Source organism: Bombus affinis, chromosome 11 (assembly GCF_024516045.1).
Source record: "Bombus affinis isolate iyBomAffi1 chromosome 11, iyBomAffi1.2, whole genome shotgun sequence".
In the NCBI taxonomy this organism is placed as follows: domain Eukaryota; kingdom Metazoa; phylum Arthropoda; class Insecta; order Hymenoptera; family Apidae; genus Bombus; species Bombus affinis.
The window spans coordinates 7,141,439-7,157,766 of NC_066354.1; the positions used below are offsets into that span (position 1 = coordinate 7,141,439).

The 16,328-nt window shown below is 40.5% G+C and overlaps 4 protein-coding genes across 21 annotated transcripts in view; 2 read left to right on the top strand and 2 right to left on the bottom strand.

The window, feature by feature from the left end:
* LOC126921813 (zinc finger protein 608-like) overlaps nucleotides 1-9,081 on the top strand; it is a 33,185-nt gene extending 24,104 nt beyond the window's left edge. For 12 of the 13 annotated variants that reach the window (XM_050733678.1, XM_050733681.1, XM_050733685.1 and 9 more), the window contains 2 exons: nucleotides 37-3,174; nucleotides 4,712-8,471. In XM_050733678.1, the coding sequence (XP_050589635.1) occupies nucleotides 37-3,174; nucleotides 4,712-4,782 (3,209 nt within the window). In that variant the 3' untranslated portion in view covers nucleotides 4,783-8,471. Of the gene's footprint in view, nucleotides 1-36; nucleotides 3,175-4,711; nucleotides 8,472-8,959 lie in introns of those variants that run through there. The other variant, XM_050733687.1, reaches the window with a different exon arrangement.
* LOC126921817 (uncharacterized) lies at nucleotides 9,053-14,594 on the top strand. Of its 2 annotated transcripts, XM_050733696.1 has the most exons (9): nucleotides 9,053-9,199; nucleotides 9,293-9,361; nucleotides 9,478-9,632; nucleotides 9,717-9,914; nucleotides 10,035-10,483; nucleotides 10,581-12,759; nucleotides 12,842-13,157; nucleotides 13,307-13,503; nucleotides 13,795-14,594. In XM_050733696.1, exons 1-8 carry the CDS (start codon nucleotides 9,143-9,145, stop codon nucleotides 13,457-13,459), a joined length of 3,576 nt encoding a protein of 1,191 aa, XP_050589653.1. In that variant the 5' UTR covers nucleotides 9,053-9,142; the 3' UTR covers nucleotides 13,460-13,503; nucleotides 13,795-14,594. The 2 variants fall into 2 exon arrangements, with proteins under 2 accessions (XP_050589653.1, XP_050589652.1); XM_050733695.1 differs by lacking the exon at nucleotides 13,795-14,594 and having other exon boundaries at nucleotides 13,307-13,662.
* On the bottom strand, nucleotides 10,768-14,763 carry LOC126921833 (protein C1orf43 homolog). 3 transcript variants are annotated; one of them, XR_007712576.1, is made up of 5 exons: nucleotides 14,605-14,763; nucleotides 14,243-14,399; nucleotides 13,956-14,175; nucleotides 13,576-13,850; nucleotides 10,768-10,842 (listed from the first exon to the last, which is right to left on the bottom strand). XR_007712576.1 is itself a non-coding variant. In XM_050733743.1 (4 exons), exons 1-4 carry the CDS (start codon nucleotides 14,761-14,763, stop codon nucleotides 13,658-13,660), a joined length of 729 nt encoding a protein of 242 aa, XP_050589700.1. In that variant the 3' UTR covers nucleotides 12,985-13,657. The 3 variants fall into 3 exon arrangements, 1 of the variants encoding a protein (XP_050589700.1); XR_007712575.1 differs by lacking the exon at nucleotides 10,768-10,842 and adding an exon at nucleotides 12,985-13,490; XM_050733743.1 differs by lacking the exon at nucleotides 10,768-10,842 and having other exon boundaries at nucleotides 12,985-13,850.
* Nucleotides 14,605-16,293, bottom strand: LOC126921830 (uncharacterized). Of its 3 annotated transcripts, none has more exons than XM_050733728.1 (5): nucleotides 16,047-16,293; nucleotides 15,573-15,968; nucleotides 15,295-15,479; nucleotides 14,946-15,213; nucleotides 14,605-14,845 (listed from the first exon to the last, which is right to left on the bottom strand). In XM_050733728.1, exons 1-5 carry the CDS (start codon nucleotides 16,176-16,178, stop codon nucleotides 14,816-14,818), a joined length of 1,011 nt encoding a protein of 336 aa, XP_050589685.1. In that variant the 5' UTR covers nucleotides 16,179-16,293; the 3' UTR covers nucleotides 14,605-14,815. The 3 variants fall into 3 exon arrangements, with proteins under 3 accessions (XP_050589685.1, XP_050589687.1, XP_050589686.1); XM_050733730.1 differs by having other exon boundaries at nucleotides 14,677-14,845; nucleotides 14,923-15,213; XM_050733729.1 differs by lacking the exon at nucleotides 14,605-14,845 and having other exon boundaries at nucleotides 14,875-15,213.
* Between the last annotated feature and the right edge of the window lie 35 nt (nucleotides 16,294-16,328).

The following is a 16,328-nucleotide window of genomic DNA, read 5'->3' on the forward strand; positions in this document are numbered from 1 at the left end:
AAAATTGGACGAGAATTCGACTAATTCGCGTTACAGGTGTGCTGGTGGTGAACGTAACATGGCGGGGGAAAACGTACGTTGGTACCTTGCTAGATTGCACTCGTCATGATTGGGCGCCACCGAGATTCTGCGACTCTCCGACCAGTGATCTCGATGCAAGAACACCGAAGGGTCGTGGCAAGAGGGGGAGAGCCGCCGCGAACGCGACTCCGGGAAACGACCTGAGTAACTTCACGGAAACGAGGAGTTCGGTGCACAGTAAATTGCGAAATGGGGGCGCGAAGGGACGCCGTGGTGCGCAAGGTTCGCCAGCAGCAAGTCCGAGTCCGGCGGCCTTTGTTCCGCCTCGACCAGATCCAGCGGCCAAGAGGAAATCTCGAGGTCCTGAGGAAGAAGATAAAAATAAGAGGCGCGCTCCGCCACCCACACCGCCGAGCGGTTCGCCACCGGCTAGTCCAGTGTTGCTGGAATGCCCGGAACCGAACTGTAACAAAAAGTACAAACACATAAACGGGCTCAAGTATCATCAGAGTCACGCGCATGGTTCGGCGGACGACGATGATACCAAGGAAGGTATCACCAGCATGTCCGAGAACGACGAGAGCAATATCGAGGCACCGAGTCCGGCGACGCCGGTCAAATCGCCGGCGGACAAGCCCGAGGGAACACCACTCCGGCCGGCTAGCCCTGCTACGACAGGTCTACCGCCAGAAACACCACCACCTCCTCCGCGCGTTGCTTCTCCAAGTATAGAACCTCCACCTACGTCCGTGCTATCCTCGGAAAGCAGTAAAAGCATCGTGAAGCCAGGTGTGCTGAGATTCGGACAGGAGGATCTGCCCGCACCGTCGTCGACGATACCCACTTCGGCGAGGCAACAGCAACAGTCCGTGCAACAACAGCAGCAGCAGTCGAACCAGCTGGGCAGTTCGAACTCGCCTCAAAGTCCGAGTCCTCGAGCTAGTCAGTCGCCGAGATCGGTACCTTCGCCGCACCCGAGTGCAAACATTCCGGCTCCGTTAAATATTCCTCAGCCGCCCCAGCCGTCCCAAATGTCACAGCATTCGCAGCAACAGAATCCCCTTTTACAGCAAAGTCAACAATCGTTGCAGCCCGGTCAGCCGGGACCACTACCTCCGCCACAGCAGCAGCAGCTTCAATCCAGTCAACAACTGCAATCGTCTATACAACAGCAGCAGCAGCAACAACTGCCGACCGCTCACCAGCTGTCCGTGCAGCATTCGCTATCGGCGCAATTAGGTCAGCCGACGCAAGCTCACGTGGTGCAGCAAGCTGGATTGCAACAGCAACAACAGCCGTCGCAGTCGGGCGGGTTGCAGGGTATCGCGAGCCAGCATCCGGCACTTCAAAGCTTGTCCAGCCAAGTATCGCAGCAAGCGACGGGCTTACAGGCGGCCCCTCCTTCGCAGACTGGTCACCCTGGACAGGGTGTGCAACCACATTTGCAGCCCTACCAGAGTGTGTCGTTGCACGCGAAAATGCCACAATTTAAAGTTAAACCTACCGCGGCTCTGATGCCCGACCAGGATAAAAACAAAGACCCGAGGACGTCGTCGAAACCTCAGGGATACAAGAAAAAGTCGAGAAAATCGCCTGGCGGTAGCCCTCATCCGTCACCGTTGGAAGCACCGATCGTCGACGCGGCGCGAGAAGACGTTCAGAGTCCGGCCTACTCGGACATTTCCGATGACGCGGCACCGGTGCTCGAGGCGGAGCCGGCCGACAAGTCGAAACAGAGTCAGGAAAAGGACGGAAAAGCGGCCGCCAGCGCGCATCTACCGCCTCATTTCAACATGTACCCGTACTACGGCCAACCGCCTTACCTCGTCCCGAGTGTTCCCGAGAGCAAGCCGGTCGACCAAAAACCAAGCGATTTGACTCCGAAGCAAGAGATGAAGCCGCTCAACATACCGCAGATGCCAACGCTGGCAAGCCTACAGAGTGTTGTAGCGGAGAAGGAGAAGAAGGAATTGAGTCAATCGGTGCCGCAACCACAGCAACAGCCGCACTATTACGGTGGCTATGGCGGTTACATGCCGCCCGGTTATCCGTATCAGCCACCGCAGCCGGTATCGCAGCAACAGCAGCAACAGCAGCAGCAACAACAGCAGGCGCAAGAGCAAGAGATGCACGAGCAGAAGGCAAAGATCAAGCAGGAGCCGCAGACGCAGCAACAGCAGCAGCAGCAGCCTAGCTTGAAGGACAAGCAGCACGAAAATCATCAAATATTGAAGGAGAGTATCGAGATGAAGAGTCAAATGAGCCCGTATCACGTGTACCATGGTGGACAGAGTCAGAGGGCGGCACCTCCACCGCCACCGTCAGCACCGATACAAGATGATCGAAGGTATTACCTGTATCCGGGCGACCAGAGGCGAAAGGAGGAGGCGAGCAAGCAGAGTCAACAGGCGAAGCCACCTCCTCCGAGTCCAAAGCATCAACCGAAGCAGGAGAAGCCGCAAGACTTGGGAAAGAACGACGATTCCAAGAACAAGCAGGAGGGCGTGAAGCCAACAATGGAAACGCAAGGACCACCGCCACCGCCCACGTCGCAGTACGCCTACATCCATCCGGGTTACATGCAACCGCAACACTACAGCGCGTTGCCATTTGACCCTGGTCATCCGATGTATCGCGGGCTGAGCCCGATGCTGGTTCCCGGACCGTATTCCGGCAACCCGTATCTTCATCAACTACCGAGGTATCACGCGCCGGAGGATCTCAGTAGACCGCCCGGTGGCAAAGCCCTCGATCTGCTTCAACACCATGCCAATCAGTATTATTCGGCGCACAAGATACACGAGCTTCAGGAGCGTGCGCTCAAATCGCCTACCCCGAAAACGTCCGCGGCTTCTGCCAGTCCTTCGTCAGCAGGGCCGACGCCTTCGCGACCACCGAGCGGACCGCCTAGTTCGGTCGCCGGACCAGGTCCACCGCAATCGCAAGCCCAGCAAGCCCAAACGAAGCAGCAAAGTCAATCGGGAGGGCAACAGTCTCAGCAGCAACAACCGCCACCGGTCGACGCTGGTACCGGAACATTGACCAAGGACAATAGATCACCCCCACCCCAGCGGCACGTGCATACGCATCATCACACGCACGTTGGCCTAGGCTATCCCCTATTGACCGGACAATATCCCGCCCCTTACGGAGGTAAGCCTCTCGTCAGACCCTGACAATAAGTCGCGGTTCGAGCCGAACCGACCACTGTCGCCGCCGCTGTCGACTACGACCAAGATCGTCGCCACAACCACGATCCCGTCCCGATCTTCGATCCTCGTTCTTCCTTCTTTAGATAACGGAACGTTGTCCTCTCCGATATGTTCGAGAGACTCGTGTCGTTACCCCCTCGCTGTTCGTAGATCGGGGCACGAGTCTCGCGAACCGATACGCTTAGTACCTAGCTATTCGTTATGAAACACGCGTATGAGTAACTCGATCGATTCGTACGGGAATAGCACGATAATCGCGACGCGTCGTGTTGTTCACCGTGAACACGGCCGGGTACTAGACGAACGAATGTTTTTTACTGCGACTTGTGCTTGTATTAAATATACGTTAAGAGCGTTGGACTAAAGAGTTCAATCAGGAGACGCTTGGAGGCGCAGTTACGAATGTATAGTTCACACTGTGATAATCATTGACCGCGATCGTCGTATTGACGCGGGCATGTGACCCGTTGCGAAAATCTATAGCTGGCGATGATCGAATATCAAACTCTTTGAATTTCGGACATAAAGCGATTTCTTTTCGCTTTTTAGAAATACTATTTTGACTTGTGACAAACGCCCGTGGACGACTAATAGGACAAGCGAGCCTGTTTTAATTATTATCGCGGTTGTTTCTTATTTTTCCCTTCGCGTCTTTTACCTCTCTCTCTCTCTCTCTCTCTCTCTCTCTCTCTCTCTCTCTCTCTCTCTCTCTCTCTCTCTCTCACTCTCACTCTCTCTCTCTGTTTATTTCTTCGTATACTTCGATAAAGTTACACAAAACTTGTTACAACGTCCCCCACCCGCACACTTTTCTCGGAATTTATATATCGCGAATATCGCGAAGACGATTGAGAGACGCGCATCAATTTCGTTAAGCGTACCGACAAAGACAAACGCGCCATTCAACCCTGTTATATCTTCTTTGGCTGCTCGTATGTTCCTCGTTCTTATCCTTACTCCCGCTTATGCTCTCCTGTCCCGGCAATTAGCTTCGACGTACGATGTTCTGTGTATGCCTCGGCCTCCGATATCACTTTTCCAACCTAATTTGTCTTCGGTGATCGTTCGCTCGCTATACTTGGGCTGCGGAGTGATGCGAAATCGCTGAAAACTTGTGGCCGAAACGAACGAAGGAACAGCAGCAAACGCGAAAGGCTATCGGAGAATTTCGTCGTCGTCGTCGGTCTCCCGGTCGGAGGATCGTGGAATGCGCGTTATGAATAAGATAAGAACGCGAAATGACAAAAATAAAGAAAAAGGTAAAACTTTTTCCTTTCGGAAATTGTAAACCGGCGGCGAGAGTGGATTCGATTCGGCAGAAAATTTTACATGATTCTTTTCGATAAGTTACGATTAATTGAACGGTCGATGGTCGACGATCGGTCGATCGGTCGGTCGACGAACGACGAAAGACGTTTCTCGAAAAAGAGAAAAAATAAATTAACGAGCCTCGGTATCTATGTGTGTGTGTGTTGCAGCGGCGATGCTGGCGAGTCAGCAGGCCGCCGCGGTAGCCGCATCGGTGATCTCGCCATTCCCGCCCAAGTGACCCGCGGCCCCCGGTCCCGTACTAGCAGCCGGAACAACCGGACCCACCTCCGCACAAACTCACCACACGTCTCATCATCCACCGCCGGTTAGCGGCGCAACCGCAGCAGGACATCCGCACTCTGCTACCGCTGGCAGGCAACCTTAGGATCGTCCCAGCAATACCGCTAATTCGGCTCTGCTACCTCTTCTTCGTTAACGCGACCAGAGAGATACTCCATCGGAGAATGTACCAACTGTCGATCTGTTTGTCAACTCGTCAACAGCAGCAGCAGCAGCAGTGCATCTGCCTGTTAAGGCCGATGTCATCGTTATCGTTCACCATTTAACACCTTCGCCGAGAAGCATCTGGACTCGCGACGATCATCCGGTCATCGTGTATGGTTGCTACTGCTACCGCTGACGCTGATGCTGACGGTAACGCCGACGACAATGCTGACGACATACACTGTTCACAAGCCTTCTCTTTGTCTCTGTCGTCTTTGTTACTTCTGTGAAAAAGCGCGCCTGCCTTCCGAATTGTGTCGCCGTTCCATTTCCAAGGAAGAAATCATCTATACGTACTATGACGGGTCGACCCAAACGCGATCCATTGCTGGGTGTACCAACTAGTTTCAGAATCGATCGAATACCGAGAAACGACGGATTTACGACTGAGATTTCAGCGTCCTATCGTACGCACCTTATGTTTTTGGGACTTTTCGTACAAGAAAAATGCCAAAAATTTAACATTGCGTGGAGAAAACGAATAGATTCAGCATAGACTCTACGCACAGTTTATTCCAAATTTTAATAAAATTCTTCCTCCAAGATATGGTTGAAACGAACGCGATGAAGAAGTCTCAATTCACGTACCATTGATCTTCCAGTTCAAACGAAAAACAAACATTTTCTAGATTTTTATACAAGCTTCTTACCTATTAATCTTTTCTTGGATGCTGTTAACGGCGACGGCGATGATGAAAACGACAGTGACGCAGGCATTGCGAAACAACGTATGGGAATATGAGCAGTATTCGCGCGACCAACTCATAAACGAGACTTCGGATGCTGTTTGCTCGCAAGGAACAGGTGTCGCATATGAAAAGAATGGCTCGAAACGGTTCGACTCGGCATTGTATCTGCTTACTGGAAATGCTTAACGAAATTCGGCGATCCCAAAATAGTGAGGAATCGTTGCCCGCGAAAGCCGGCAAGTAATAAAGGGAAAAGTACGAGGAGAGTGAAGAGAGGAGAGAAAGGACACGAGGCAAGCGTGCGCGTAATGAGACCCCGTTGCGTTAGACCGAGGACCGAGGACTGTCGTAGACTCATTGGGCATCTTACGCATAGGAAAGACGATGGAAGTTACTACGGCCGTACCGCGAACCAATTGCCCGATTTTTCTCCGATGTAACAGACTGTGTGCCTCGAACTGCGTCGATTCACGTTCAGGCAACATTTTTATTGCACTTAGTAACGTAGAGATACGAATGTGCGAGAGTGAAAAGCGGGAACTTTACTGCGCGTGCTTATGCACTTTATGTGCGTCGCATATTTTCCGTAACTCGTTGTGTATAACGCGTACGTGCGAATGTTCGATTGAGAACTTTGTCTATAATGGTGAAATTGTAGATCGTTGTATTTTATTGTAAAAAGGAAAAAGATTGTTGAACAACAGACTCGACATTTTTCTAGAGAAATTACGTGATTCGCGAAAGACACGTTTTTTAGACGATTTGATTACCTACCTACCGAGTAGAATGTGCGTGGACGTTGGTTATACGATATCAAATAAATACGAAGGAAATACGTGTCGGCTAGGAGGTATAAACGTATAATAAATCACGATAATTCTAAATAACTATAACGTGACGATAAGTGATTGTACATTGAATTTGCTAGAATGCTATTTGTTTACTAAAAATAATGTAGTTAACGTTGCGTGAGTACAATAGACCGAGAACATGAGTGCGTGTGTGTGTATGATACGAATATGGATATAAGAGTGCGTGTGTGGAGGAAGAGAGAAAGAGAGAGAGAGAGAGAGAGAGAGAAAGACAGAACAAGCGAGCAAAACGTATAAGACTAAACGAGGAAAAACTATTAGATATGTATAGTATATATATACGCGTACATATACACCACAGTGATACGTACACGTATAATCTCCCGGCGGCTACCTAACATTAGTGCAGTAATGATTATCATTGTACCTTTTATTACAATTATTCATTAATAATTATCGGTTCTATTACTTTATTATTATACCGTCGATAAAAAAAAAAATAAGAACGTTGTACAGACAATTGGTAAATCTCGTTGCCAAGGATTCGAAATTAGTTTTATCGTGCCGTACGTAGTGTTGCAAATGCCAAATAAAAGAAAAGAGAATAAGGCGTGTTTTTTTTTTCATTCGAACATAATAACGGCGATATTCATTTAGCGGAGTACGTAAGGGAGAAAAAGATCGAGAGAGAAAGTATTGTCTGCGAGTGTGTGCGTGAATGAATGAAAGAGGGAGAGAGAAGGAGAGTGAGAACGGCGGAGAAACGCGCGGGGAATCGTCTCAGTTTTAATGAGACGCGTTCGAAGGAGAATCGGGCGGGCTTTAAAGTAAAAATGCTGGTGCTGTGCTGTGATTTTTATAAAAAATAAAAAGAAAAAAACAGAGAAGAACGATACGCGAATCATAGTAAGGAAAAGCCGAAGATCTTGACGAATTTTTATGAAAATATACAGATAGCCTAAGTACCTGGACCTGCCCTGCGCTCTCCACAAATTTAAATTCGAGTAGAGGATATTAAAAAAAAAAACGATTAAATGGAAAAAAGTGAAAAAAAAAAAGAAAAGAAAAATACTAAGAGAACAAAAGAGTGATGCAAAATCAACTTGTATGAATTGTATAGGCTGTAAAGTGTATTTGCTTTTAAACGAAAATTTAATATAGATTGTTAATCGCTAATTGCGCGAAAAAAGGAGCTGTCTCCAATGGTCGAATACACTATACAAGTTCGCGTATCGCAAATTCCTCGTGCAACACGTTTCTTACGTTGTCCGTTCGAATCGTACTGACGAAAAACCCCCATTTTGCAGGCAATAAATTTATCACGTATTACGCTCAACGATTACGTTTTAAACTTTTCTCCTGTTTTCGTTGAAACCGGCTCCTTCCTAGGTTCGATCGGTTATCGTTTCGATCTCCCGCGTAAAGATCGGCACTGCGCCGATCGATGTCGAACTTGTTGATACTTCCTCTCAACGCAAACGAGATACAAACGTTGTAATTAATAATTGGAGACAATCTCCGACTAAGGATATATTCTAGCGAGTACTACGTATTTGCCACGATGTTGCATAATCCATTGCGAAAATCCTCAAACGAATAAATTAAATGACAACATAAGATGGACTGACATATTAACGTAACGTAATAAACAAGGACCCGTATTCTTGTCTCCATTTTTTTAGAATGATAAAAATAGTGAGTCGTTACGCTTTATATATTATACACTTCGAATATATGAATATACGAGTAACATTACGTACAGAAGCAAATACAAAAACGCAGGCATCTTGTCGTTAAATTGTAAGATATTGTGTTCAAACTCCAGAATGTAATCTGACCCCTTCCTCAGACTACTATATATTAATTATATTGTGCACTATGCTCCAACTTGTCCATACGAATAAATATATTGAAAAATCTTACTATTATACAGTATCCTCGATCGGTACACTATCGTCCTTTAACGAGTTCGCGTCTTTTCGAAGTTCCCCCTTGTTATCGATTCAACCGACTTTTCGTACAATTTTCTTTCCTCCTTCTTTCGTTCTATCCTGTTAGTATTCGTATATGAATCATTGCTGTATATCTTCCTGTCAAATGGTATTTTTACAATTTTATCTATTTGCTTTTACTCACACATTGTCAAACAAAATTGTAATATAACGTTTAACATTATTTGAGAACCTCTGTGTGACCTAGCGGTAAAAGGGAATACGTCCATGGGTTTATGGCTGGCTTTAGTTTCGTATTATCCTTCGTGTAACAAAGAAGTAATCGTTACTTTTCCCATTTCTCTCCATAAACCTATATATATATATATACTATATTCTTCGTACAAATACGTTACTCTTATTTTCATAATTTTTACGATGAACGATGAACAGTGTATATTAACAGTGTACCGTTACAGATCTCAATATATTTTTAACGATGCACGCACAAGGTTATGTTCTATAACCTAAATATTTCGCTTCGTACACTCACGGCCCAAGTTTTATTTTGTCTACGCATTACCGTGATAGAGAGTACCGGATCACTGGCTGAATTGAATGACAATTAATATATAGGACAATTATTGGAATATTACGTCTACATGATGGATGAAATAGAATATAAATTAGAATCGACGAATCCTGTATTAATATCGCACGTGAGTTACTTCCTTTTTCATATATCGCAATTAAACGTTTATATTTTTCACTTGGTATTCTATTCCAACTGTATTATGTATTTTTCTACACAGGCAACGTCGAAACTTTTCGAATCCATTAAGAAAAAGAAATGCGATCGACAAACGGACCATATTTCCAAGGTAAAACACGTATTCGTTCGATTACTATATGATCCAATACATCGTTTTTACTTTTGCGTTAATCAGAGAGGAAATATTAATCTAATTCTGTTCATTCCGTTCATCAATTTATACAGATACCCGAGTTTAAGTTGCTATTAACAAAACGAGATAGTACAAATGTCACGCTCAGCATATCTGCCTGTCAAGCCCTAACTGCTCTGGTTGAAAATGGATTATGGGACATTAACGAGGCTCTAGCTACTTTCATCTCCAGTATCTCTTCTATAAAGTACAGAAATTCATTTAATCCATGAAAGATATTCTTTATCTATCTTTACTGTTCCTTAATATCGTTCTATGTCACATGTTTTAGAAATTATATGGTTGCTACTACAACCATAAGCCATTTACTAATATTAGACTTAAAACGCGATACAGGAAAAGAAAATATATATCCGTTTACATTACATATGCCACAACACCCTTTTATTACCATTTTAATTCAAGATAAACATAGCTGGCAGACTATATTAAGTCAGATGACATTTATTCTGAATCATCAGGATGCTCGGTATGTATAAAAATGTATATACAAATGTTATATATACATACATCATATACATCTATAATTATGCACACTCTTATATCTATATATATATATGTATGTATATTCAATTTCTCCAAATTTCAGAATTAGAGAAAATGGCGTGAAAATGTTACGACCGGTATTTTTGTATGTTTTATGCAATCCTTCATCAGATTCGTTGGATTACTGTATGCAACAAGTTTGGCAATTGTTAATTAGATCGAGACACAGTACATATGTACAGACAGAAATTTTACTTTGGATGTGCACAGCGGAAATCCATTGTTGTATAAATACAAACTATAGAATCTTAGAGCTTGCAGAAAAAGCTGCATCAGAAGGAAACAGAGAATATTGTACAGCTTTGTTGCCGATGATTGTATCCTTAGTTATACAATTACTAAAGCAAGGTTCTGATCCAACACCAAATTTTCATGTTATATTGTTTATCATAGACCACTGTGATAACTATATTGGGAATCTTGTGCTAACATTAATGGCAGAAGTAATTACTTTATGTCCAGCTATTTATTTGTATACTACTTTGCAAATATGTAAGTATTTTCCGGTATTTTCCACTATTTATAAGAATTTTCGATTTTTACCGATTTTTCGAAATATGCTTTTTATGATAAATTTATCACATTATAGGTACGATGATAGCAAAGAAAATGTCTTACAATGATATATTTTTCTACACTTTGATAGCATCTATTCTAAAATGGATTGCATATCCATCCGTATTGTGTTCTGAGGCACTAGACATGGCGAGAGATTTAGCCAGCGAGATGTTTACAAGAACGAAATTAACGTGCAATAATGAAACGATATTCTCAAATAAATTTTTTACAGTGTTTACTAATTCCGACCCATACATACAATTCTACACGGAGCTGGTGCATTGCTTGAATATCTGGAACCAAAATGATATTCTATCATGGTTGAACAACGTATCATGTGTACCAACTTACTTAAAAGATAAATGTAAACTATTGATATCTGGTCTCCTTCTACAGTCAAACGAGCCACAAATAGTTCAACTGTGCTGTAATATACTCGTTGATGTTAGCAGAGAAAGGACAAATTTTGGATCGCACGTGCTCTCATTGGTATTGCATAAATTAACCAAATGTAAAAGCAGTATAGAATCAAAATGTTTGTTACTGGTAATGCCTGAGCTTATGATTACGAAAGAAAATGTCCCAATCGTTAATCATACCTTGAACGGGTTGTTAAACGGTGACAAGCAACTGAAATATTTTATAATCGAATTATATTTGAAAGCATTGAAAAAAGAACCGAGATGTTACAGATTTCTCTTTGCCGCAATAATCAAAGTAATGGAAAGCGATCTCTCCTGGTATTCGGATGCAACTTGTGCAAGAGCTATGAAATATATTTGTGAAAATTATCCTGAACATGGGGAAAAATTGGTACCATTGATATTACAGATATTAAATCGTTCGACGGGTACGAACGGCGGAACCGCAAGCGCACTCGCGCTTGGATGTATTTCTGCTCTTTACAAAGCATCCGTAATAGACATTTGTTCGACATGGAGAATGCTATCCCCAAAAATGGAAAAAGAAAAGCGGTCTATTGTTTTAGAAAGCTTGTGCGAACTACTTGCTGATGTTGCATTCTATGCACCTCAATGCCTCGAAGAACACGACCATCAATTAATCGACGATATCGTATCGAAGTTGTGGAAATACACGACATGTAATGATGTAAAGGTAATCAAAGCTGCGCTTAAAGCTCTAGCTTCGTACCGTCTCGAACAATTATCCTTGAAAATATTACCAGTAGAATTTAGATATAATCTCGTACTACCAGCTACGTATGCGAAAATTCCAACCGACACGGTAAAAAAGCCAGAGGACGTGCTTCCGTATATACCTGGTATTTGTTGGATCCAAATGCTTCAAAATATAAATAAAATGACTTTGTCAGCAGCCGGAAACCTTTTAATTTCCTTCGTGATAGAAGAAGTAAATAGCTTCCGATCCGGCATGTACAACTGGCCTCAAGGGGAGCCGCAAAATTTTAAATATTTACCAGACAAAAGCGTAATCAGAGCGGTCGGTGAATATTTGAGGAAAACTAATAAGTTTGATTCGAATAATCATTGTATCGTTACGGAATGCCTACGAATATTCGCTCATAAATATCCGAAACCATTACCTAATATAAATTGGAGTTTTTTGAAGGATACTTTTCACCTATCAGCCGAAGCAAAGCAATATACTCTTTCTATCGCGTGTCATCATGCGACGGTATCTTTATCTGCTAAATCTTTTATAGAAGATTATCTATTGACGTATAAATCTGTAAACGATGCAGAAGATTTCATTTGGAAAGACAATGAACACCCGATATTGTATTCAAATCTCGAGTACTTGTGTCAAGCTGTACAACCAAATATCATTAAACGGTTCTTAGAAACTACTTTAGAATGTGCAATTAAAAAAATGAACGAAGATTCGATACAACCGTTTCATTGTATCATGTATTCATATGCTCAGGCATTAAGTAATCCAGAAATATGCCATGCTAACTCTACACTGCTTTCTACCATGCTGGAAGAACTTTTGGACAAAATAGATTTAACGTGCGACCGTTTCTACCCTTGTTTCACGGCAGCTTTGGAATTACCAGTGGAGCATTTAGAAAGAACTACATCTCCTAAAACGTGGTGGGAATCAATGGCCAGTAAATTAAAGAATGCGATCGCGATTAGAGCCGAATTGTCTTTAAAAAAGTCAAATTCCGAAGCCTCCTTAAAGTGGTTGAACGAAATCATCGGTGAAACTTTCGCTTCTACGTTAAGGTAACATTCTTGGTCATTATTGTAATTTTTCTGATACATCAAACATGTGAATAATCACGCGTCTTAATATTTTTTATTAAAGTGTGCAAACATATTTTTTCGAAATTATACAAAAACTACAAGCCAATATGCAATTCGAAAGATCCAGTTCAAATTGGATTCTGGAGCTTATGACACAGGTTCAAGGATTTTTAATGGACTCATCACAAAATCATAATAACAAAATACAATTCTATTGTAATGTTTTATTTATCTCTGTGATAAGCTTGTCTGGCATAGACTCCATTTTAATGAAACGAGATCTAGTGATTAAATCGCAAAATGTCAGAATAAAATTATTTCCTCAAGCTCTAACACTTCTTTCCGATAGAGAGAATTGGAAACATGCAATTCCACAGGTATTCACGATTACTTTTATTTCTATACAAAACGATCCAACTAGCGTCCGAATGATAATTTAACAATTTAATATTTTTTTTCTTCATTAGAAGTTATATAGTTATTCTAGAATTAACAGTCTATTAAAGATATAATATACCTCTTTCAGATGATGGAATGGTTAAATTATATGAGGATGAATCATATTTCTGATACATATAAATACACGTTTCATCGGGCATTAATTTCTTTAAGACATAATTCATATTATAAAAATGTATGGAGTAAATATTTATCGATTAAAACGGACATCGATATTTAACCGCAAGTTGGAACAAAAAACGTGTCCGTTACTGCAAATTTAAGGTATGAAGTTAAAGGGAGCAACATATTTGTGAAATACTATTAAAACAAAAGTTGAAAATGTATTTCACTTACTTTCAATCCCATGTGATGTAAAGACTGACAATTCTGAATAAACATATCGTCACATGTGTTGTATGTGACGACTTTCATAATGCTAAACAGATGTTTCGCTATTATCCAACATCATCACGGTTAATGTATTCGGACGTGATCCAGTCAATGTTTGATCTTCCAGTAATTTCATCTTGGGTTCTAATATATTCCGTTTCGTTTCGATGTTTTTTTTTATAGGGGTGCGACTTGGACTAGATTTCCTACTGCTTGGATATGATTTTAATAAACGAGCCCTATGGGAACATTTAAGGACACCATGTTTTTGTCTCATTATATTATAGCACAACATACTACAAACTTTAAATTTACATTCCATAATTTAAAAGAATCATACTTACGCGTCCATTAACTTAAGGAATAAACGGGTATATACTTGATATTCCTCATCACCAAATTCAGTCGGATCATGTCGTGCATGTTCATATAAATCGCAGAACTGATGAATTAATCGTTGTCCACTTCCATTTAATGGCGTTGCCAATATGGCAAGTAAATATGCCCGTAAATTTTCAGATGGATGTCTTTTTAAGCAATTATCATATTTAGTAATTTCAGCTTCTACAAAAAAGATTGAAAATGAGTCTGAACATAAAGAGTCTGTTTACCATAATAAATATAATTATACCCAAGGTCTTAACATCATCTACAGCTTTTAATCTGTAGTAATGAGGTGAAACCTGTCCTCGAGGAGTTAAAATAAATCTTGGATCGCTAATAAGTTGTGGCTCGTATTGAATTCTTGGTATTACTTCTATTCGTCTTTCAATCTCTTTCTTCAGTGACTAAAAGATTGAAAATATACTGTGTTTTGATATGTATATATGTATATGTGCATATAGACACATGTGTTCAAAATAGTGAATAATTGTATAGCATAATTAAAATATTTTGTTTTTAACTAAAAACAAGCATTAATTTTCAATGTAAATGTAATAGATATACATATTTGTAGATGTAAATAAACTTAACCTCTACAATTTCTCGTACCTTTCGTGCATCATGCCCGATAGGGATATGAGGGCCACGGCGTGATCGTAATGCAAATCTCATAATTTGTCGTTTTGCAAATATAAACAGTAATAATATTGTTAGTACTCCAGCCGCAATAAAAATAACGATTGTCACACCGGAAAGTTCTTCCGTCATGTTTTTCCCATTCGTACTTGTATAAAAATGTTAACTCTTATGCGCACGCGTTTCATATTTTGATTTTACATCTCCTATACCCCTAATTTTTAGATTGGAGAATAAATATAATTATAGAAAAAATAAAATTTATTATAATTTGTGGTTTGTAGTATTTACATAAGTTATATAGATTTTAGTACATTTTGAATAGGTTTTTTATACAATGTTTGATTAGTATTTGCTATTTCCCATAATGATTGTTTTTGTTCATCTGAAAATTTAATATTTGATTTTATAAGTGATAATACAAGCTTCCCAAAATTTTTATCCTTGGCAAAGTCAACCGTTTTCTCAAATAATAACTGTATAAGTTTGTCATTTGTGGTAATATCTGTCTTAGTATCAATCAAAGTACGTAGGAAAGAAAGATGCCATGATTTGAGTTCTTTCACATGTGATAAATATTCTCTGTAAAAATGATACCGCTCAATTGCTAACACTTTAGATTCTTTTGCAGTTTAATTGATTAATAATAAGATTAGTACCTACGTAATAAGAACAATACGTCTTTCAGGCTCAAAAGTATTTACTATAGCATCAATAATTGTTGTGTCTGTTAAATCAAGATTTAAAAGGGGAATAAAAATAAACTTCTGAATATCATCTGGAAATTTCTGAGTGCTCTCTATCAAAGCAGATAAAAGTAATCTGGAAGGTTCTTTCAAAGCAATAATCTGCAATGATATTCAAACATTATTAGCCATGTTCGTGAAAAAATTTATACAAGCAGTCTAATTCATTATAGATTAATATCATTCAAACTTCACCTTTGATAATAATAAATGGGTATAAAATGTTTCTGCGTATTTAACTCGTTGTTCCAAAGTCATATTATTCAAAGAACAACATAGATTATATGTACCCAGCATAGTTAGTTTCTTTTTTAAATCACAGATTATTTCTTGAAATTCTGCATCTGTTAAATTCTCTAATTGATTTAAATCCAATTTTCCATTAGCGCATTCCAATTCTTCAAAAAGATATTCTGTGATATCAAGTTTTGGTACACACTCCTGTTTAATATTTTTATCGCAGAGCTTATCAAGTTGTGTAAAATAAAACTGAGTAGATGAAAATTGATCCGACGTGTTGGATAAAATATCATTACAATCATTATTGCTTTCGTTTAAAGCTTCTTCTACATCTATATCTGTTACTCCTTTCTAAGTGAGATAATGCAAACTTCAATATTATTTTCCTTAAATATAATTATATTTCCTAATACAACTATTAATACTAACCTTCCTAGTTACTATTTGCCATAAAGGATCAGCTTGAATTATATCTTGTTTCAATTTCTCTTTAATTACTATTAACTTTTCCATGGTGTATTGGGATAATACATAATTTTTTAAAATATTTTCCGGATTCATATTTTTAATAATAAGTCAATTTAAAAAGAGATACTTTTATTGTATTATGTATTAAAGAAAATATAAGAAAATTTTACTTAAATAAAATAAATTATAATTGGAGAGAAAGGAAAAATTTTATTGCAAGTGAAAATATATTAAATCTCGTAC